We start from the raw sequence: 22,338 nt of genomic DNA, 5'->3' as shown, positions 1-22,338 counted from the left end.
TAAGAAATATTTGCATGTGTATACTGTATATAGACTGAATGTAGCCTATTTTTAATGTATATTTTATATAAATATAAACATTTTAAATATAAATAACATATTTTTGTGAAATATATACGTGTGTGCATTTATATACAAAATAATTACAGCAGTACACACACATATATTATGTAAACACAAACTTTTATTTTGGATGCGATTAATCGCGATTAATCTTTTGACACCCCTATTAAAAATATATTTTTTTTGCTAAAAAGAAATGAATCCTACTAGAAATGAAGCCGCCATGTGCACAGTGTACAAGTCTCAAGTCTCAAAAAATAGGGATGCACGAAATATCAGCCACCATATCGGTATCGGCCGATATATTAGAGCTGATAAATAATGGATTATTTCCTTTAGCTGAGACATTTCATATGTGCACTGTTTGCACTGTTTGAATTGCTTGAAATATGATTGAAATCACTAAAAGGAAAATACAGTTTTCAAGTGCAACAGTTAAGTCTGTCATATAGGCTACATAAAATGATAATAAGAACATTATAATTGTGTGCTTGGGACATGGCTTTTAATGATGAGACTTGTTTTTGTAACCAGGCTCTCAAAAATTATATAAAAATTTGGATTTAGATTTATCGCATAATATATCGGTTATCGGCTTTCAAATATAAAGAAATATCGGTTATCGATATCGGCCAAAATTTTCGTATCGGTGCATCCCTAACAATTAATTTGTATTATTTGTTATTTTTTGTTAGGGATGCACCGATACGAAAATTTTGGCCGATATCGATAACCGATATTTCTTTAGATTTATCGCATAATATATCTGTTATCAGCTTTCAAATATAAAGAAATATCGGTTATCGATATCGGCGAAAATTTTCGTATCGGTGCATCCCTAACAAAAAATAACAAATAATATAAATTAATTGAAATCTTAAATAAAGTTATATATAAAAAATAAATAAAGTTTAAATAACCCAATAATCTGATGAGAATCACCACAAAAAATATGAATAAAAAATAATACTAAAAAAAGTGAGTACACATTACGGTAAGGAGAATAATGGAGGAAAATGTACTTAATTGTCATGAAAATAATTATAGATCATTTATTATTTTCTTGGCAAATATATATTTTATATATATTATATAAATATATATTTATTATGCTAATAAATACAGTTACCATGGAAAATTTTGGTAAGGGTATGATATACTGTATGATAATGAACAGATGCCACAACTCTTAATAATTCAAAATAAACACTGTTCATAGTGCTGACTGGCAGGTTATTACAATCACAATCATTCATTAATTGTCTAGATGAATGTGCACATATTTATGTTAATAGACATTTATGGAGCAAATGTGCATTGCAATACAATTTCCTTTACCGACGTTTAAAAGGCACTAAAAGACGTCGGTTTTGTTCAAACAGCTTGTGAAAACAGATGGCAAGAATGTGTTTGAGGATTATGTTAAACCTGAGGGAATTCAATTCTATCCCTTCATCTCTTTTCTCTCACACTATAACTCATTGTATGCGTGTGTGTGTGTCCATGCCGGTCAGTAACTCAAGTCTGTACGTGTGTGGCCTGATATTGGAGAAAAACAACACTGTGTATATCATACTCACCTCCATCTGTGGCAGAAATGGAAAAAACAACAAAGCAGTGTTATAGAAAAGAGCAAGAGAGCGCCATCAGCCCAATGTCTCTATTAAACCTCCACAAATTCAGCTCCTGCAATGTTCCCTATTACCTCTCAAGAGCATTTGTCATAACCAGGCCTGCATGACGGAGAGCTCAGCAGGATTCGAAAACCCATCATTCACAAAATTAGATAATATATATACGATGTTCTCCATTATAATAGCATTTTAATAGCATTTCGCAAGGCGCTGCATTTTTATTTAAAAAAAGTTATTCCATAATATTTTATTTCAAACTAATAGTGTTGCTCCATCAATATTCATATACTTGGGAAATAGATACACTTTTGGACCAATCAGTAAGTGTGGGCTCACCTTTCATGGCTTCGGCAGTCTGGATAAGCTCCGTGACGGAGCCCGCCACTTTCTTGGATAGTGTGGCCAAGTGCTGCTTCTGTTCGGCCGTGGGTTTCTGCAGGACCTGTGTGGAGTAAACAGACGAGGTTTAATCACAGAACACATGCACAAACACATCCTGTAAAAACGGTCGGCGCCCACTCACGAGAAGGACGTGCTCGAGCAAGTCGATGTATCCGGTGGTACACTCGATGCCGTAGAGCAAAGCTTTATTCCTAACATCCTGGACTACTTCTGGGTGGTACGCGGCTTGCTGCAAGACACCAATGCAAATTTATGGCACATGATGGGGAATCTGCAGAATTTTTAAATCTGTAGTTTTATATGAATTTGTGGAGTGAAGAAAAAAAACGCATTGCATCATGACAACACTAGAGGGCGTAATTTAGGAGTCGAAGGTGGGTTAGTGCAAAATGACATTGAGGTATCGATCAAACAGCATTGATCGTACATGGAGAATTTGTGCAAGCACAATCATTTGTGTATATAAACACATTTTGTTGGGTTTCAAGCGTTTGTGGATTACCACTGTTCAGATCAGCATGAGGTGAGATGTGTTTGTGTGAGTGGGCATATGTGTGAGTGATGGTGGATAAACACCTTGCAGGTGGTCAACATGTCGGAGATGGCTTTGCGGCTCAGGTTGGCAGTGGATATCACATCTTCCTGCTGAGCAGAGTTCCCTGCTGCCACGGCTTTGGCTGTCGCTACGGTGATGCCCTTGGTCATGCGGATGAACTCTTCTGGGGTGGTGGATTTCTCAGGAACGTCCTTGGACTGGAAAACCTGGAAAACAGATGATGCAATAGTCGGGCAAGAGAAGAAATAGTTCATACATAACCGATATCTATTTCTCTTTATTGAATCCTACATTTTTAGAATCGGTCACATGACCAGTGCCGATTTTCTGTGAACTAAATACAGTAATGCAGTCAGGATTTCCAACGTACTGATGGTCATTTGATAAAAGGAGCACTAATCTCTTGCTTTCCTGTATCACTATCTCAATCTGTCACACAGTGTCTGATAAGTGGAGTAGTGACGCCCATGGGAGAAGGAGAACGAGGAGCAGGTGGAGAACAGGCAAAATACTCACATGGTGTGTTACTCTGTATTGCCAGTTCATATCACAGATGGATGGGTTTTTACCTCTGTCTGGGCTAAAACTAATTAAGCCGGACCTAATTGGTACTAATTCACGGCCAGATTGAAATACCGGTACAAGTGGATTGTATTAGCATATCTTAATTAGGATCAAAATGAACATGATAAAACCGACATTTCTAATATTTTAACTAATCTCAAGTGCTTAAAAGATGTTCACCCAAAAATGAATTTACTCACCCTTGTGTCGTTCTAACCCTGAATGACTCTTTTTCTTTTGTGGAACACAAAACAAGATAATTCGAAAAAATGTCTCAGTGTTTTGTTTTGTCCATATAAAGTCAATGGGGTCCATTGTTGTTTGTTCAAAACCACTTCTTTTGTGTCCACAGAAGAAAGTCAGTCATGCAGGTTTTGAAAGGCATGAGGGTGATAAAATAATGACAGAATTTTCCTTTTTGAGGAACTATACTTTAAAAGTGGAATGTACAATATCTCCTGGAAAGACTGTAGTAAGAGTTCAATATACACACAAAGAATGTTCCGTACAGTGAGTTCCTGTTTAATGCACTCAATAGTGGCTTCCAGAGCCCTCGTCCCGCGAGTGGCCTCATCTTCCACCGCTTTCACAGTTTTCAGCAGAGAGGTCACGTTCGTCACCATCACCTGTAACATCAGAAAACACAGGGAGGTCAAAGTCTCTGACTGGAAAATAACCCCTTTTTTGTGCTTTATGCACATCTCAAGTGAGCTCAATTAGAGAATGTCAACAGCTTTGCGACCAGTTTTTTTCACCTGACATACTGAAAAAGGTCAGATGCAATGTTATGACAGGAACAGCTGTATCAAAGAGCTCAGTAAAATACTAGGCAAGGTTGACCTAGTTCTGTTCTTCGTAATGTAAAAAACTGAAATCTAAATCATCAAAACATCAGAAAATGGTCAGGTGATCAAACTGGACCTTTTAAATGGATCACAGCTGAAGCCTGCAATGATTCTAAATCTTGTTTTAGGCAAAGTTTTAAATACAAAAGGAATAAAAGGGGAAACCCAAGAAAACAAAAGGGGGCCTAAGACAAAGCCCTGAGGGACGCCACCACAACTTTAAAAACACACTGAAGAAACAAGCACAATGAATGTCTGAAGCAAAATCCCAGAGGATCTGAAGTCACCAGATGTTGAAGGAATGTAAAAAAAAACTTTCTGTGAAGATAACAACAGCATTACTTAAGTATGCTAAACAAAACATATCATGTTGCATGTGTGTGGAAGTTAATCCCAGAGGTTTAACAGCACCAGGTGAATGATCAAACGATTAGAGAATTTTTGAAAATATGTGGGGTACACATACATTTCTGTTTATACAAGCCTGGAGATTCATTTCATATGACAAACTATGTGCACTGATCCACAGCATAACTGCAGAAGCAAGCACCATTTTAATTTTCTTTTAATTATGTTTACACAATTAATCATTTATGCTTTGCTACATGGCAATAATGGCATTTGGAGAGGAGACAGAAAAAGGAAGAGAGGAAAGGGAAAGAAGCAGTCCTTAAGCCGTTCACACACACAGAATGGTTTTGTCCCCTGCAGTGTGGCCGTTGAGTCACTCACATACACACTGCGATACACACTATGATCACTGAAAGATAGGGTTTGATTTGTGGCCACACACACCAAGATGACAGCGAGCGAAGACAGCACCCAGCCAAGAAAATGAGAGACAGGGCCAGCTGTTAGACAGGCGCGCGCACACACACACACACTGAGAGTGCGATAGTGATCAGAATAAGATATGACCCTCACTAGGCTGCATAATGCTTTCCTTACAGACACACAAACACCATTCTTCAACCAAACACACCTTGGCGGCACTCTTCAGCTGATACATGGATGGATCGTCCGCTGCTTTGCCAGCGGCACATTTAGTGGCACTGATCAGCTCAGCCAAAGCTTTAGCGACATCTCTGACTGCGTTTATCAGGACCACCTGAAAGAGACAGAGAGAAGACTTTATCACAACCAAACCTTTAGTCATGATATGCCACCGGCTTTATCCAGTCCCATAATACACTGCACTCCTCCAGGGATGTAGATGTTTGGGCAGAGATGTGTCAGATGAGTCAGAGAGTATCTGCATGCAAATGTCACGACATCTTCTACACTTGAGAGGAGAACTAATGATATTCTCATTACACTGAGATAAAAATACAGGAGCAGACTTAGAAAACATGACAGATACAAACAGCGAAACACACACACACCTGTGTCTCTGGGTCCTCTGAGCCCATGCTCGCAGCGCCCAGTTTGACCACGTCGGTGAGCTGTGTGATGGTCTTGGCAGAGGAATGGGCTGCCTGGGCTAGTTTGTCCTGGCTCGATGCAGCACCAGACACAAGCAGCTTGGTGTCCTCAACCAAAGCTTTAGCTGTTTTCAATATGTTCTCTCTGAAGAGTGCACAAAACAAATACGCTTCAGACTACACAACAGACGCTATTTTCCGAGCTCTATTCTATGGTCCCAAGATTATACAAAACATTAATAGAACAAACCGTTCACATGGTGCCATGTTCTACTAGGTCTCACCTGTGGTCTGCGAACGACTCTTCGTTCTCTGCGTTGAGTGTGCCGGCTGAGGCGAACATGATGGTGGTGTCCAGATCAGCCATGATGCCGGAGACAGAACTGGCTGCCGTTATGCAGGCCTGAGTTCCTTTATTCCCAGCCTGCAGGGCGGACAACACCATGGACACCTGCGGGAGAGAGTGAATCACACTTCATTATAAACTCCATAGGCAGAGATTGGGACAGCTTTCCAATGCGGTCCGACTTCTCTTGGGCGATAACAATTCAATGAATTTTTCATTTATTTTATTTTATTAATTAAAATGAAATATTTTAACATTTAAATTAAAATGCATTTTAAATTAAACTGACATTTTTATTGACACATACTAATAATAGTTTAGAAGGTTTTTTATTAATACATTATAAATACATAATTGTATAGGTTAATTATAAATAGATGTTATAAATAATAATAGATTTAGAAGGTTGTTTATTATATTACAATTACATAATTTAAATAAATAGTTTAATATAATATTTACAAATAAATAATAATAGCGTTAGAAGGCTTTGTTTATTATGATTACATAATCTCAAAAAGTTTAATTACAAATACATATAATATAATTATATTTATAAACAAATAATAATAATTGTTTTAGAAGGTTTGAAAATATTATGATTACATACATTTCAAAAAGTTTAATTACAAATACATTATAGTATAATATAATTAGTGCTGTCAATCAATTAAAAAAATACTTATTAATAAACTAATAAAATACTAATAATACTAAAAAATAAACTAATTAATCACACATTTTTCTGTAATCACACCTAACATTAAAGTTTTAATATATTTTTATATTGTAATAATTTCACATTTAAACTCCAAATTAATGTAGAAACAACATAAAGGCAGTAGCCTATATTTGAAATATATTTGTATATATAATATTATATTTTTTATAAAAGAAGGCCAGTATCACAGCTACTGATGTCTCAATGTAATACATTTTTTCCTCAAATTTAGCCATTAATTATAGCCATTCAGCATTACAGTAGAATTGAAAGCTATACATTTTAACATTTATATTATTAGGCTTTAAAAAAAAAAAAAAAAATTTATTTAAGTGAACTTAAAACAATCTTCACAAAAACCAATTATAATAAATGTCACATTTACCTGCCCTTCAATATATCAGGGCTCATTTTTTTCTATTAGCCCAGTCAGACCAGTTCAGATTTTTACTTGGCCTGTCAAAATACACAAAAAGTTATTGTGTTCATGTTTTTGACTCATGTAAAACCTGCTTTAGGATTTTCAGGTACCGGTAGGTCTAAGGTGGGACATGATAAAGTTATCAAACACTTCACAGTACTCATTACATAAATTATAAATGAAATATAGATGAATCATTCATTAAAGCTACAAAAGTTATTCAGTCAAGAGCAGTGAGTGATTTTCTTGCTTTATTTTGGTCTTTGATTAACATTAATGACAGACAGTAGCAGGTTTATTAGGCTTCTGTCACTTTAAGACCAGCCGCACATGACGAGTATCTGACAAGCATCCCATTTTCTCACAACTCTCTACATTCATTTAACACTTCATTTAACTCATTTAAGACTGTGCTTGCATGGATACTCGACAAAACGGGCATTTTGGCATAATTTTGCGTGTTTTTGTCCGTTCAAGTGCTGTCTGAAGGAGCTTTCTGTTTGTGTGTGTGTGTGAGTTCTCTTATCACACTCAAATGGTTTAAAAGCATTTGCATGAATAAGAGCGTGATCATATAATGTAACGTTAGCCAAAGGACCATTGAAAAAAAAGGATTTGCTGCGTTAATTGCATTAAATATATTTTGCGTTAACGTGTTCATTTTGACAGCACAAAATATTATATAATAATGTTCTTACAAGCTACGATGAAAGCAATACAAAACTGATCCTGGATCTGTAAACATAACTGCTTCTACCATCGCTAACATCAGAAAAAGACAAATGCTGAGAGATGGGCTCTGACAAGCAGCTGAGAGATAGATGGACAAGTCCATTAAAGCGAGACCATTATACTAACACTGAGAAAGAGAGAGAGACCGTCACAGAGAGATGGAGTTGTCTTCACGAGTAGATGAAAAGCCATAAGGGAGGCATTCAAATGCAACCATCCCTATTCACGTTTAATACAGAAATGATTCCAGGCAGAGCTGAGGTTTGAATTGAATTGGGCTAGTGGGGGACTCGGACACCTATAAACAGAGCTCATTTAAAGCAGCGAGGGGTCACAGCACCATCACAGTAGGGACCGAACAAACTCCAGCTACTGAGATGTAATCAAAGACAATATGACACAGTGATTGATTGTAATCTACTACACACAACCTCACAAGAAAAGCAGTGGGGGCTTCCTGCATTAATTCGAAAAAATGGCATAAAAACAGTTGGAACACAAAGAATGAAAAGTGTAGACAGAGAAAATGGGCAGTCGACTCTCACTGTGCCTGTTATTACGACGGGAAAATCATTCTGACCACAATGTTGAGTACTATTTTATTTGTATATTCTCAAGAACTGTTTGATGTCACTGCATGCTAGAATACCCAGGGAAATGTTTGCTTTGTCGTCAGGTTCCATTTCATTGCAAATATCGCAACCATGATTCTAGTGTGTTATGAGTGGTTGCCAGGGCGTTGCTATGCCATTTGCTATGGTGTTGTGAGTGGTTGCTAGTAATTGCTGTGTGGTTGCTAGGGTGTCGTGGGGAGTCGACAGGGAGTTGCTATGTGATTGCTAGGGCGTTGCTATGCCATTTGTTATGGTGTTGTGGGGGGTTGCTAGTATATTGCTATGTGATTGCTAGGGTGTCGTGGGGGTAGCAAAGGCGTTGCAGTGCTATTGCTAGGATGTTCTGGGTGGTTGCATTGTGTTGCTACGTGGTTGCTAGTGTGTTGTGGGTAAGCGATTACTAGAGTGTTGTGGGTGGTTGCTAGTGTGTTGCTATGTGGTTTGCTAGGGTGTCGTGGGGAGTCGACAGGGAGTTGCTATGTGATTGCTAGGGCGTTGCTATGCCATTTGTTATGGTGTTGTGGGGGGTTGCTAGCATATTGCTATGTGATTGCTAGGGTGTCGTGGGGGTAGCAAAGGCGTTGCAGTGCTATTGCTAGGATGTTGTGGGTGGTTGCATTGTGTTGCTACGTGGTTGCTAGTGTGTCGTGGGTAAGCAATTACTAGAGTGTTGTGGGTGGTTGCTAGTGTGTTGCTATGTGGTTTGCTAGGGTGCAGTGGGTAGTCGACAGGGTGTTGCTACAGTATGTGATTACTAGGGTGTTGTGGGGGTATCAAAGGCATTGCAGTGCTATTGCTAGGGTGTTGTAATTGTGTGGCTATGTGGTTGCTAAGGTGTCGTGGGTATGCGATTACTAGGGTGTTGTAGTGTGTTGCTATGTGATTTGCTAGGGTGCAGTGGGTAGTCGACAGGGTGTTGCTATGTGGTTGCTAGGGTGTCGTTGTTATACTATTACTAGGGTGTCGTGGGGGTAGCAAAAGCGCTGCAGTGCTATTGCTAGCATGTTGTGGGTGGTTGTCAGTGTGTAGCTATGTGGTTGCCAGGGTGTATTGGAGGGAAGCAAGGACATACTATGCCATATCTAGGGTGTTGTGGGTGGTTGCTAGGGCATTGCTAAGCAGTCTCTATAATATTCTGGTCTCTACATATGACTAGTCTCTCCTTCAATGTTTATGGGGTTTTTAGCCTTAGCAAACATAGCATATGAAATAAATCAGCATTAGAGATCAGAAAGAGACTTTAAATACAAGCACCATGAACCTTTGATTATAGACATTCGTTTGTGATTTTTGAAAAATACCTTGATAAAATTGTGCTGTCCAGTCGATTAATTGGGATTAATCGCATATAACATAAAAGTTTGTAAATATGTATACATAATGTATTTATATATAAATTATCAAATGGACAGCACTATAAAAATGTAATTAAAACGGAACAAAGTAACGCAGAAAACCGAAAGCCTCCCACAACGGCAAACAAGCCTACCTTTTCAGTGACGGCACGGGCGTACTCGATCAGCTCTCTCTTGGAGAAACTGTCCGTCGGGCTCATCTGCAGGGCTCCGGCCTTCTGTACCAGGTAGATGCAGCCGTGACCCAACTCCTGCACCCGAGTCTTGATCTGAGATCCCACCTGCAAATACAGCAAAGATATCGAGTCTAAGAAAGAGTTGGCAATCGAGTGAGATTGAATCTGGGTCTAAATCTGAATATATTCATCCTCGGCGACTGCTTTAAAAGCCACTGCCTCCGTTCAACAAAGCTCTATCCAATAATTAAGAAGTGATTGTGACGGCCTTTGAGGGGGCCCGACAGCACTGTATGTTCATTACCTGACACACAGATACACGGGTGGGCGGCTCTTCATTATGAATATCACAACGGGCTTTTAAGGCTTGTGGGGGTGCGTGGTTTCTATGGTAACGGCAACGGCCACTTATGTAAAAACGCTAGCGAAGAGAGAGCTGGTGACTACCGTGTCCCCGTGTCGGGTTCCTTTTTTCAAATGTGGATAGAGCAAAGGTGTGAAATAAGTCGTCTGTTTTTTACACCTTTGTTCACAGGCTTAACGACACGCAAAGTGGAAGAATAAGGTTTGCTATACATGCATGACCAAGGCTCATGTGTTTGCACTAAATAGCATGGTGTGAATGAGTTTATTTTTATCATATTTAAGTGGTTATGATACACAAATGTGGATGAGATTTAAGAGAAAATAACTTTCATATATAAAGATTTTCAGTCAATAACGACACAATTTTCAATCTTTTCCTCGCACAAATGTATCAAATGGCTTTAGAAAACTTGAATGTAGAGTAAAAGTGCCAATAAGATGGTTTGAACAAGATTGTTTTTGAATGAGTATTTTTTGTGTGTTTAAATGGTTAAGATATGCAAATACAACTGAGATTTGAAAGTACTGTTTAAGGTTTTCAGTAAATAATGACTGTTCTGATTATATATATATATATATATTAGGGCTGACAAAATGAATGCGTTAATGTATGCAATTTTTTTTCCCAGTGTAACATGTTAAACGCAATTAAAGTATCATCCTATTTTTCACGCACTGCTCTTGACTTAATAACTTTTGTAGCTTTAATAAGGACTAATCTCTATCAAATTTATAATTTATGCAGTGAAGACTGTGAAGTGTTAGATATCTTTATTCAATTTCTGTATATTTCCTACCAGTTAGATGAAATATTTAAAATATCTGTCTTTATGTTGTTTCCACATTAATTTGGAGATTAAATGTGAAATTTTTACAATATACAAATATACCTTTAATTTCAGGTGCGATTAATAACAGAAAAAATGTGCAATTAATTAGTTAATTTTTTTTTAGCGATTGACAACACTAATATACACTCACCGGCCACTTTATTAGGTACCCCATGCTAGTAACGGGTTGGACCCCCTTTTGCCTTCAGAACTGCCTCAATTCTTCGTGGCATAGATTCAACAAGGTGCTGGAAGCATTCCTCAGGGAGTTTGGTCCATATTGACATGATGGCATCACACAGTTGCCGCAGATTTGTCGGCTGCACATCCATGATGCGAATCTCCCGTTCCACCACATCCCAAAGATGCTCTATTGGGTTGAGATCTGGTGACTGTGGAGGCCATTTTAGTACAGTGAACTCATTGTCATGTTCAAGAAACCAATTTGAAATGATTAGAGCTTTGTGACATGGTGGAAGTAGCCATCAGAGGATGGGTACATGGTGGCCATAAAGGGATGGACATGGTCAGAAACAATGCTCAGGTAGGCCGTGGCATTTAAACGATGCCCAATTGGCACTAAGGGGCCTAAAGTGTGCCAGGAAAACATCCCCCACACCATTACACCACCACCACCAGCCTGCACAGTGGTAACAAGGCATGATGGTTCCATGTTCTCATTCTGTTTACGCCAAATTCTGACTCTAACATCTGAATGTCTCAACAGAAATCGAGACTCATCAGACCAGGCAACATTTTTCCAGTCTTCAACTGTTCAATTTTGGTGAGCTCTTGCAAATTGTAGCCTCTTTTTCCTATTTGTAGTGGAGATGAGTGGTACCCGGTGGAGTCTTCTGCTGTTGTAGCCCATCCGCCTCAAGGTTGTGCGTGTTGTGGCTTCACAAATGCTTTGCTGCATACCTCGGTTGTAACGAGTGGTTATTTCAGTCACTGTTGCCCTTCTATCAGCTCGAACCAGTCTGGCCATTCTCCTCTGACCTCTGGCATCAACAAGGCATTTCCGCCCACAGAACTGCCGCTCACTGGATGTTTTTTCTTTTTCGGACCATTCTCTGTAAACCCTAGAGATGGTTGTGCGTGACAATCCCAGTAGATTAGCGGTTTCTGAAATACTCAGACCAGCCCTTCTGGCACCAACAATCATGCCACGTTCAAAGTCACTCAAATCACCTTTCTTCCCCATACTGATGCTCGGTTTGAACTGCAGGAGATTGTCTTGACCATGTCTACATGCCTAAATGCACTGAGTTGCCGCCATGTGATTGGCTGCTTAGAAATTAAGTGTTAACGAGCAGTTGGACAGGTGTACCTAATAAAGTGGCCGGTGAGTGTATATTCATATATATTTTATTTTTTAAAATATTTTTTCCCCTGAATTTTCTGCATGTCATAAAGTACAGAAATAAAAATATAGAATACATGATCATTTTTACTGTGTTGGTCTATACACATATGGACATGCCATATGCACCTTTGTGACATTTTAGGGTGTTTTATTTTAGAGTTCAATGGGACTTTCATTGTATGGAAAAGAGCATTCTAGATCTCTAAACATCTATTTCTGAGTTCTACACACAAAAGAAAACCGTACAAGCTCAGCTGAGCTAAGTTTTAGGTGAGCTGTTCCTTTAAATCTGGAGTTTGCGTGAGGTTTAGGCCATCTGCGTGTCTATTATGTGTGTGTAAATGAGCATTTCTCAGATCACTGGTTAGACGCACGTTCTGGAGAGATCCTCACCTCCTCTGGCTCGGCAGTGGCAGCTGCCAGACGGCCTTGTAGTGCCAGCTGGCTGTAATCCACCGTCACCTGAGAAGCCAGTCCACCCAGCTCCTCCGGACAGGTCACCGACTTCGTCATCTAGGGTCACATGACAGAACACAGGTGATATAAGCACAGCGGTGTGTGAGAGGATGTGGAAGCCTCTTGAGGGAGCGAGCGTCCTCACCATTTCCTGCGCAGTAATGGCGATGGCTTTTGAAAACTTCACCATGGTGGTCTGGTAATCCACAAAAGTGCCGTCAGGCTCCGGCGGAGTTCCTTCATCCATCTGTGAAATAAAGAGACCCAGATAACAGTGACGTAATGCTGGATCCAGTCCTAATACAAATTACAGTCTTCACGGGGTTCATGTGCATGATGTTGTGATCATTCCCGCAGAAAATGATCAGGGTGCAGATATTCAATTGACTGCCATTGTCTTCCACCGTGAATCACGACAGTATAATGAGAGACTGCATACATGCAGAGAGGATAAATGGAGATGTTCTGCCAATTCAGTCTAATGATGACATACAGAGACAGCTGTTGTGTCTGTGACACATTTACATACGAGAGTCCCAGATAGAGATGACTTTGATGAGAAAGCATTCTGGAGATAAAAAAAAATACTGTATATATATATATATATATATATATATATATATATATATATATATATATATATATATATATATATATATATATATATTACTGTGTTGGTCAAACAGTTATTTTATTATTCATATATATTTATATATTTCATACATATTTTATTTAAATGTATTATCATTATTTATTTTTATAGGAATTATTGGTATTGGCCAATAACATGTCCACTTTACAGATTAAAAAAGTTAATATAATATAAATATTATAAATAATATATTTGTATACATTTATACAGTTTATTGGTCATTATACATAAACATCATTCTTAACATGATTATCCAAATAAGACAGTGTGGAAAATATGTTTTTGTGGTTATATGCAAATGCAGGTATATATATATATATATATATATATATATGCAGCCACTGTGTTGGTTAAACAGTTCTTTTACGCTTATTTTTCATATAAATATATAATAAACTAATTAATCAAATTATAATATTTTTATAGGGATTAATGGTATATATAAAAAAAAAATATATATATATATACATAAATTTCAATTATACAGTTTAGCAGCCATTATACAAAATATCTGAACATGAATGATCAATCATGAATATAATACCACAGTTTTTTTATCTGATTGGTCAATAATTTTCTGTCACAACAATTTGGCAAAATGTTGTATATGTCACAAAAGTAAATACACACACACACACACACACACACACACACACACACACTATTTACATACTTTTGTGACATACAGAACATTTTATTTACTTATTTACTCTCAAATCTCACCTGCATTTGCATATAACCACTGAAATATAAAAAATTTAAAATAAAACTTGTCTTATTTGGTCAATCAAGTTCTGTTTTTAGTGTCATTCGCTCCATTTGATTTGTTGATATTAGCAATAGCTTTGGAAAAAGTTTTCAATAGAGTTTTCCATAGTCACTAACCCGCCCGATGGACTCAGCGATGGACTCCACCATGCCGCCCACCATCCCCCCCTCACTGGCGGCCTCGTTTAAGGTCACCATGATGTCATCAACTGCTTCCTTCATCAGCTGGGCTGCTTCTGCTATGGCATCATGGGTGTGGGTCGCCTGCAAGCAGAAAGAAAACCTTGTGTTTCATGGGATAAAGATGGCCAGTGTAAACCCATTAGCACCACTTCACAACTATACACAAACCAGAAGCTCTGTTCATGTGCCATTGTATGCTACAAGTTGCAAATTTGCAGATGTTTATCCCCGTGTGTTGTTATTTCCATGCGTCGTACCTTACGGTTTCCTCCGCCCTCTTTGGCAGCGTAGAGCATCTGTAGAGCCGACTCAAACAGGGTTTTGGTTTGATCTAGTATGTTCATCTGCTGCTGGTGGTCGGCATGTTTCGACGCCAGTCCCACTGACGCCACAATCACTGGCTCAAAGTAGCTCGCTAGCTGAGTCACCTGGGGGGAAAAACAGACGGGTTAACAATATCTGGCATGCAAACATACAGTTTCTTGTATATATTTCAGGCAAGAGTGATTTACAGAGGGAACTGATAAAACTTCTTTATTTTTCAGTTATTTAAGTGATAAACACTTTAGACAGGCGGCATCAATATCGGTCCAAACAAAAACAGCCGGATTTAATTCAACCAGGTTTAGCAGACATTGCTTTTTAATTTTTTTTATAGATATGCTGTCATACTGTGATCAATTCATGATGTTTATCCTTGAGATTCAATTATGTGATTTACACACACAAAAAAGACATAATATATGGAAGTATGAAGAAAGACGAGGTTGTTGATCCAGGAACATTTCATACTTGTGTAAATCACATTAAGCCTTTGGGCAAAATCATGGGCTGTGTCCGAAAGCTTAAAAAAATGCTGCATTCCATGGTAGGAAGACATCACGCCATGTTCGAATCCAATGATAGCTTCACTTCCTGTCTCCTGAGATCTGATTTTTGAAGGCAGCATAGATGTATCCTTCGCTGCTTTTGATATCCCACAATCCTGTGCGTTCCATTCCGTGACAGTTGAGTTAAAACATAAAGATGGCGTCTGAAAGTTGCGGTTGGTGGTCAGTTTGTGTGTTACCATACGTTTTTGATCAACGTTTTTTTATTAATTACTAGTGTAGTAATGAAATATTTGCTTAGTTTTCACCAAAGCTCGCTCTATTTTGCTGTAGATCATTAAACCGTTACGCTGCCTCAGAAGTCTGTCCGAAATCAGTTTCGTGAGGCAACGCTGCCTGCAGAGTCATTGCCTAAGCTTTCGGACGCAGCCATGGATTCGCTGCAGTGGTAACGTTATTTGTGGTTCCACTATTGAGATCCATGTCCCTGTTACCTTGTGTCCGAGCTGAGCTGCTTCCCCTCGCGCCGCAGTGGAGATGGGGTCAATGAGGTGTCCGATCTCCTGCACGGCAGAGGTCAGCTGCTCCTGTAAAGCCTAATGGAAGCAGTCTCACATTAGCATTAGCACAAACCAAGTCCTGAAAAGTCAAGCCAAAACGTTTCAATCACCCCCTGGTGGCTGGCTGCAGTATTGATCTTAAACCCCGCCCGCTCCATGTAATCGAATGGGACACGAGCCGAACTAAAATATCCAATTACACTACAATTAATGTTTTATTCAAAGATCGTTTCTGTCATTTTTGGTAGTTCTTATCGCATAGACATATGTTAAAGTGTTCATTTTTCTTTTAGTTATTTGAAGCTATAAAAATGGGATGTAATGTCATGATAGATTGCGGGACCGGGAGTGTGGGCGGGACCTTGATGCCGTGGCTCCACTACTGCATTATGTATAATAATGATTAAAAAAAAAAAAATAAAAAAAAAAATATATATATATATATATATAAAAAACTTTTAAAAAACTAATAAAAATGACAAAAGCATATTACACAACTACTAAAACTTAAAAAAGAAAAGAAAACTGAAAATATAAAAATAAAAGCTAATTCAAAATATTAATACTATAAAAGTATTTATACTACAGGGCTGTTGAATGCTTGATTCTGATTGGTTGAGAAACGTTCTAAGGTGTGCAATTATTTTCAGGGAAACGCACAGCTAAAGTAGTTCCAGGCAGGTCTTGACCGCATTACAGTTCCATATCACTGCGCATAGTTAACTGTAATAACGGAAAATAGGATACAATTCATAACAAGAAAAACATGCAGCCACATGCGCTTGATCTGCAATTTTCGATGTCTAACTTCACAATCAATGGACACATGCAGTTTAATTTTAGTAAATAAAGTATATAGCCCTATATAGTCAATAGAAAATTAAACTAAATAGGCCTATAAATAATTGATAGTCCTGCTGCACGGGTTTTCGTCATTGCAGATAATTGGCTATAACAAATTAATAATTATTGATAGGCCTATACTTGTTAATAGGACTTTGTGTTTCATTTATTACTGTCAATATTAGGAAAAAAACATCAACGAACTAATTAAAATGAATTTAATTAATTAATAAATAATAACATTGAAGCACATGCTTCTCTCTCTCTCTCTCTCTCTCTCTCTCTAATAACTTCATTAATAACTGCATAAAGCCGGGGACACACTTATTGTAAGGCCGGTTATGAATGTAATTTGATACTTTGTTATGATTGATCATGCCCAAACGCATTTAAAAGATGCGTTTGGGCAAAAAGATTTAAAATCTTCTGCAGTCGATGGAAACAGTCACAGAATGTTTCAGCCAGTCGGTAAGTATGTCCATCATTAGTCTGCTATCAGTGGCTCAATCCTCCGTTACTAACTCTAAAATGACCTTTTGAAATTAGCAACGGAGGCATGGGATTAGATGCGCAAGAAATTAGTCCTACATACAAGAGCGTTTTAATGACAAAAACTTCACAAACGTCTTGAAATACATCATTTGAACAATGTTTCGGGGTGTGGTAACTGTAGTATAAGCGGAATAATTGACGACAGGCCGTTGAATTATTAGAAAAATAATGCACACCCGAGATGTAACGGTCACGATTGGGTGTGCATTATTTTTCTAATAATTCAACGGCCTGTCGTCAATTATTCCTTACATAAATAACATTAAATAACACTGAAGCTGATGTATGTATATATATTTATAGAGAGAATCATCAGACTAGGGGGTGTGTAAAAAATAAAATGAATCAATTATTGAATTATTAATTTATCAAAAATGGGTTTATTTTCTAAAATGGATAAAAAAAAGCCATTTATAGCATTTATAATTTTTTTTTAATAAAAAGTATTTTAATTTTTCATTTAAAATTATCTATAAAAAGTCAACATTATTAATATTAATAATGTTACTTCACTAAATAACATAGTTACTATACGAAGTTACTATGCTTTTAAACAACATGAAATAAATAGATTTAAATGTCTATTTGTTTGTTAAATTGAAAAGCAATTTATTTACTTACATTTTATTCAAGGTTTGAACAACTTGAGGGCAAGTACCGGTAAATGATGACAGAATTTTCATTTTTAAGTGAACAATTCATTTAAGCATCATTCCTAATCCTCCTCAGAAATGAACACTGTACCAGAGCAACATTATTGAAACATAACGCTACTATACAGTGACGGCAGGTGTTTTATTGGTTTACCTCGAGGGAGATGTCGTCTCTGCGGGGCAGACTCTGACCCACGGCGACGAGGGACACCTGCTCAATGTCCCTGATGCTCTTGTTGATGCTGTCGATGGACTGGTCACACTCCCGCTGCCCAGGGGCCTTGTCCCTATGACAACAGAGGAGAACAGGTTGCTATGGGGTATTTTTCAGCTTAATTGAATTAGGTTTCTCAACTAAATCCGGATATTGTACATTACAGCATCATAAAACAGGAGAGTCATTGCAGACGTGGGCGTTTTTGCTCATACACACACACACACACACACACACAGGGCTGGCTGAGCTCCAGCTGTGATTGGTTGATCTGGGAGGACAGTGGTGGAGGGCAGCCAGGTGGGCAGCGAGCCCAGCCACTGTTCCTGCTCCTGCTGAGAGCGTTACAGTCGAGGTCCTTCACTGTCGCTGATCTCAGATCAGATCGTCTGTACGCGCTCGGAGCAGAAGAGTGTATGAGTGTCTGATCTGTGTTCAGTCTCCTCATGCTACATCAGTCACCCGACACGCTCCCAGTGGAGAGAGAAACCCAGTAAGAGTCACTTACCACAAAATACAACTCAGCGACATCAGACACATTCTGATATTCAGCTTTTATTTGATAGAAAATCCTTCAAAACACTTACTTTAAATAAATGTTGGCTTCTAGAAAAAGAAAAGTCGTACTTGTGTTATTTTTTAGGGATAAAATATTTTTACAGCTGATTCAATCATGGATTATCTCGGCCGGTTCTGACTATTTAAGCTTTCATCAAAATCTCTGTTATAACAGTTTATATTTAAGTTAACTGTTAACTGAATTAAAACTTAATTTTGTATTATTATTTTTGACAATATTGAAAACAGCTGCTTAGTATTTTTGTAAAAACTGGGATACATTTGTAAAGGATTCTCTGATGAATAGGAAAAAACAGTATTTATTTGAAATATAAACCCTTAGCAACTTGAAACAGAAATCTTTAGCAATATTATGTCATTAGTAACTTTTGATCAATAAAAAGAAAGAAAGAAAAGGAAATCTTACTGACCCCAAGCTCTTGACCAGTAGTGTATGTTTAATAAGAACGAGGTTTTTAAGTGCGCTTAGGAAACACACACCAATGAATAAATAAATATAAATGTAATTTAAATAAATATAATATTAATAATAACACAGGTGAAATTGACGTGTTAATTAATTAATGTGACCATTTTGAGTATTTATACATTATTTGATTTGCGTAATTGTTTTTTTATTATTTTTTTATCTTTTAATGTAATATAGCAACTAATTATTCTATATTGTTTTGTTTATAACACACTCTCTGGTTTTTCATTTCAGTGGTTGTTGGTAATATTACTTCCCCCTGGAGCTGTAATGAGAGGAACAGACTCATGTGTGAGGGAAGATTTGAGAAGACTTGAGTGTGTGTGTGTGTGTGGACTGAACAGCTGCTACTGTTAATAACTTGTGCTTGAGTTATTTAATCAAGAAGCTTGAATTATGCCTCATCTTTTACCCGCATTATTATTATTATTTAACACCTGATGGAGACTGAGGCCGCCGTACGCTTTTCACATTCATCAAACCGGTCACAAGCATTTCTTTCTCAACTGCTGAACCCGGTCTTTATTCGCGTGATACACACCTGATGGACGTGATGAGGCTCTTGATGGAGTCCGACACGGTCCTTGAATGACCTGCCAAGATGGACCAGGTGGGCGGATCTTTGGGATTAATGATAAGTGAGCGGGCCGTCTCTAATAAGTGGGTGGAGCTGTCCAGCATTGAACGAGCCGAGCGAAGGATTGGCTCCTGGGAAGCTGAACCCTACGATTAGAAAGAAATACAATTCAGTTTACAATCCATTCGTTTTTAAAATCCCATAAAAATGTGTGCAACATGTATAAATGGAAAATGTCAACAAACATTTTGTGAATATAATATTCACTGAACGAATAAACATTTTTGAACAAAATTGAAAAAAGCGAATGATTCTGTAACTCATTCATAAAGACAGTCGCTTCCTTCATTCCCGAATGAATCAGTGTTATGAACTAATTGGTTGAGTAAATTATTCAATGACTCACTCATATAGACTCACTTGTTTTGTTCCTAAACGAATCAGTGTTTTTTAAACAAATTGGTTGAGTAAATGATTCAGTGACTCCCTCCTAAACACAGTCGCTTGTTTTGTTCCTGAATGTTCCTGAACCAATAGGGATAGGAAAGAAATGTAATGAACAAAACCAGAGAAACCCTAACAGAGCATCTTGGTGTTTTTAGATTCGTCTGTCCTCCTGATTTGGTTTAAGAGTCGAAATTTGGCACACAAAAATCTGTGAAATGAGTGCCCAGGCACGCACACACACACAATAAATAATCCATGAAATATTGTGGTATTCAGTATTTCATCACCTCATGGCTTATCTGTGCAGGAATGCTGGCAAACTCGGGGTTGGAGGCAAAGGTGGAGAGATTATCCACAGCTTCTATCAGCGGGTTCGTGGCCACTCGGCACCTCTCGCGGTTCTCATCTGAGAAATCCCCGTCTAAGGCCTGAGAAACAATGCAGAAACTGATCACATCTGCTAAAACACTTCAACCCATACAAATAAATACAGCCTTATTGATGGTTATAAGTTTGCAAATGGTCAGGCAAGCGTATGTCTTCATGCTAATGCAGAAAATTCAAATTCACTCTGTTAGCAAATGATCTTTTGGTAATTAATCGCAGGCCGTACCTTTATAGTTTTGACAAGGTTGGCAGTTGTATTGGCGACCTCTTTGGCAGACTGTACGAAATGTCTCCGGGCTACAGGATTGGCTGTTTTGGAAGACGCCAGACGACAGGCGTTGCAAAGGGCAGAAGTATGCTTTGCAACAATGGTAGCTGCTGACAGAACCTACACAAACAAAAACAGATGAGAATGCAAGCCAAAAAAAAAAAACTTAATACTAAAGAGCCAAACAGTGACCTGGGAGGGGCTGCTGGCCGGGTCCACCAGATTCTGGCAGGCCATCTGAATCGCCTGATTGGCTCTGGCAAACTGGATGGGATCGACCAATCCCTGATGACCTGACTGGCTGTTGGGGTCTGAGACTCCTACCAAATAGGAGGCCTGAAGAAAAATAAAGTAAGTCACAAACAGTGTATTGTTATTTATTTATTTACATATCTTTATTTATTTAAAAAAAATATATTTTAAGCAATTAACGCAGCAGATGTTTTTTCTGTCATCCTTTGGCTAGTGTTACATTATATGATCACGCTCTTCTTCATGCAAATGCTTTTAAACCATTCAAGCACGACAAAAGAGAACGTGCTGTCTGTGAATGTCCTGTCTATGTGACACACAAGTCACGACGCACAGAAAGAAGCGCGCTAGTATCGTGCGCACAGACAGTCTGCCGGAATGAGTTCTCTTTCGCGCTTGAACGAACAATAACACAGTTATGCCAAAATGTCGAGTGTCCTCATAACATAAGAGCAGTCTTTAATGAATTAAATAAAGTCTTAAATGAACTTAAAGAGTTGTGAGAGAATGAGACGCGCGTGAGATCCGCGTCATGTGCAGCAGCGGCTGAAACCTCGACTGAAACAGCTTCTCTGCTGAGACAACCAATGTAGCGTGGACACCATAGCTTACTTTTCAATTTCTTTTTTATCTATTATTTTCTTTTTTATTATTACTTATATTATATTAAATTATAATATAATTAGTTTGTGTACCGTTAGTTTTTATAATCTTACATCAAAATTCAACTATATTTTCCACTTTTGAAACAACTCTGCCGACAAAACCAATGCAGTGTGGACAGCAAACAAGTTAACCGATAGCACCACATCTTAGTTTTCAAGATCCGATCAAGTCCTGATGGATTAAATTAGACCCACCCTAGATTATTTCCCACTGAATATTCAGTTTCACTCAGAAATGTCATTTTACAGAAGCTAAATGTGCAGCAAATGCCTATTCATGTTGCCGATAACATCAAATGATGTAGGTAAAGCTTAACTATTGAATTTGTAATAGCATTTCTAAAGCACAATGTTGGAAGTGGATATTAGGAGAATTATCAGACACTACCAAATCAAAAGCTCACCTGGCCCGCCGCCTCGGTCAACCCACACAACGCTTTGGACGCCACACCTACGCAATCCCCAAACGCTGGCACGTTTCCCGTCTTACAGTGCTGTGAGATTCCAGCCATGGACTCCCCGAGAACCTGTTCAATCAGACGGAGAGATGTGTTAACATTTGGAATGAAAA

General features: G+C 38.1%; 1 protein-coding gene across 1 annotated transcript in view; it reads right to left on the bottom strand.

The window, feature by feature from the left end:
- The window catches only part of tln2b (talin 2b), an 89,348-nt gene that overhangs the window by 13,561 nt on the left and 53,449 nt on the right, over positions 1-22,338 (bottom strand). Inside the window, exons 32-50 of the mRNA XM_056264949.1 lie at positions 22,172-22,294; positions 21,043-21,186; positions 20,809-20,970; positions 20,483-20,623; positions 19,713-19,894; positions 18,064-18,196; positions 15,796-15,897; positions 14,729-14,899; positions 14,406-14,552; positions 13,014-13,115; positions 12,806-12,925; positions 9,809-9,955; positions 5,770-5,936; positions 5,447-5,630; positions 5,047-5,172; positions 3,729-3,845; positions 2,676-2,861; positions 2,221-2,328; positions 2,034-2,139 (exon numbers count right to left, since the gene is read on the bottom strand). Of these exons, the coding sequence (XP_056120924.1) occupies positions 2,034-2,139; positions 2,221-2,328; positions 2,676-2,861; positions 3,729-3,845; positions 5,047-5,172; positions 5,447-5,630; positions 5,770-5,936; positions 9,809-9,955; positions 12,806-12,925; positions 13,014-13,115; positions 14,406-14,552; positions 14,729-14,899; positions 15,796-15,897; positions 18,064-18,196; positions 19,713-19,894; positions 20,483-20,623; positions 20,809-20,970; positions 21,043-21,186; positions 22,172-22,294 (2,668 nt within the window). The remainder of the gene's footprint in view (positions 1-2,033; positions 2,140-2,220; positions 2,329-2,675; positions 2,862-3,728; positions 3,846-5,046; positions 5,173-5,446; positions 5,631-5,769; positions 5,937-9,808; positions 9,956-12,805; positions 12,926-13,013; positions 13,116-14,405; positions 14,553-14,728; positions 14,900-15,795; positions 15,898-18,063; positions 18,197-19,712; positions 19,895-20,482; positions 20,624-20,808; positions 20,971-21,042; positions 21,187-22,171; positions 22,295-22,338) is intronic.

The sequence above is a fragment of the Rhinichthys klamathensis genome, unplaced genomic scaffold (genome assembly GCF_029890125.1).
Source record: "Rhinichthys klamathensis goyatoka isolate OS25496 unplaced genomic scaffold, OSU_Roscu_1.1 h1tg000228l_1, whole genome shotgun sequence".
Classification (NCBI taxonomy): Eukaryota; Metazoa; Chordata; class Actinopteri; order Cypriniformes; family Leuciscidae; genus Rhinichthys; species Rhinichthys klamathensis.
This window is presented reverse-complemented; position numbering and strand designations above follow the sequence as displayed.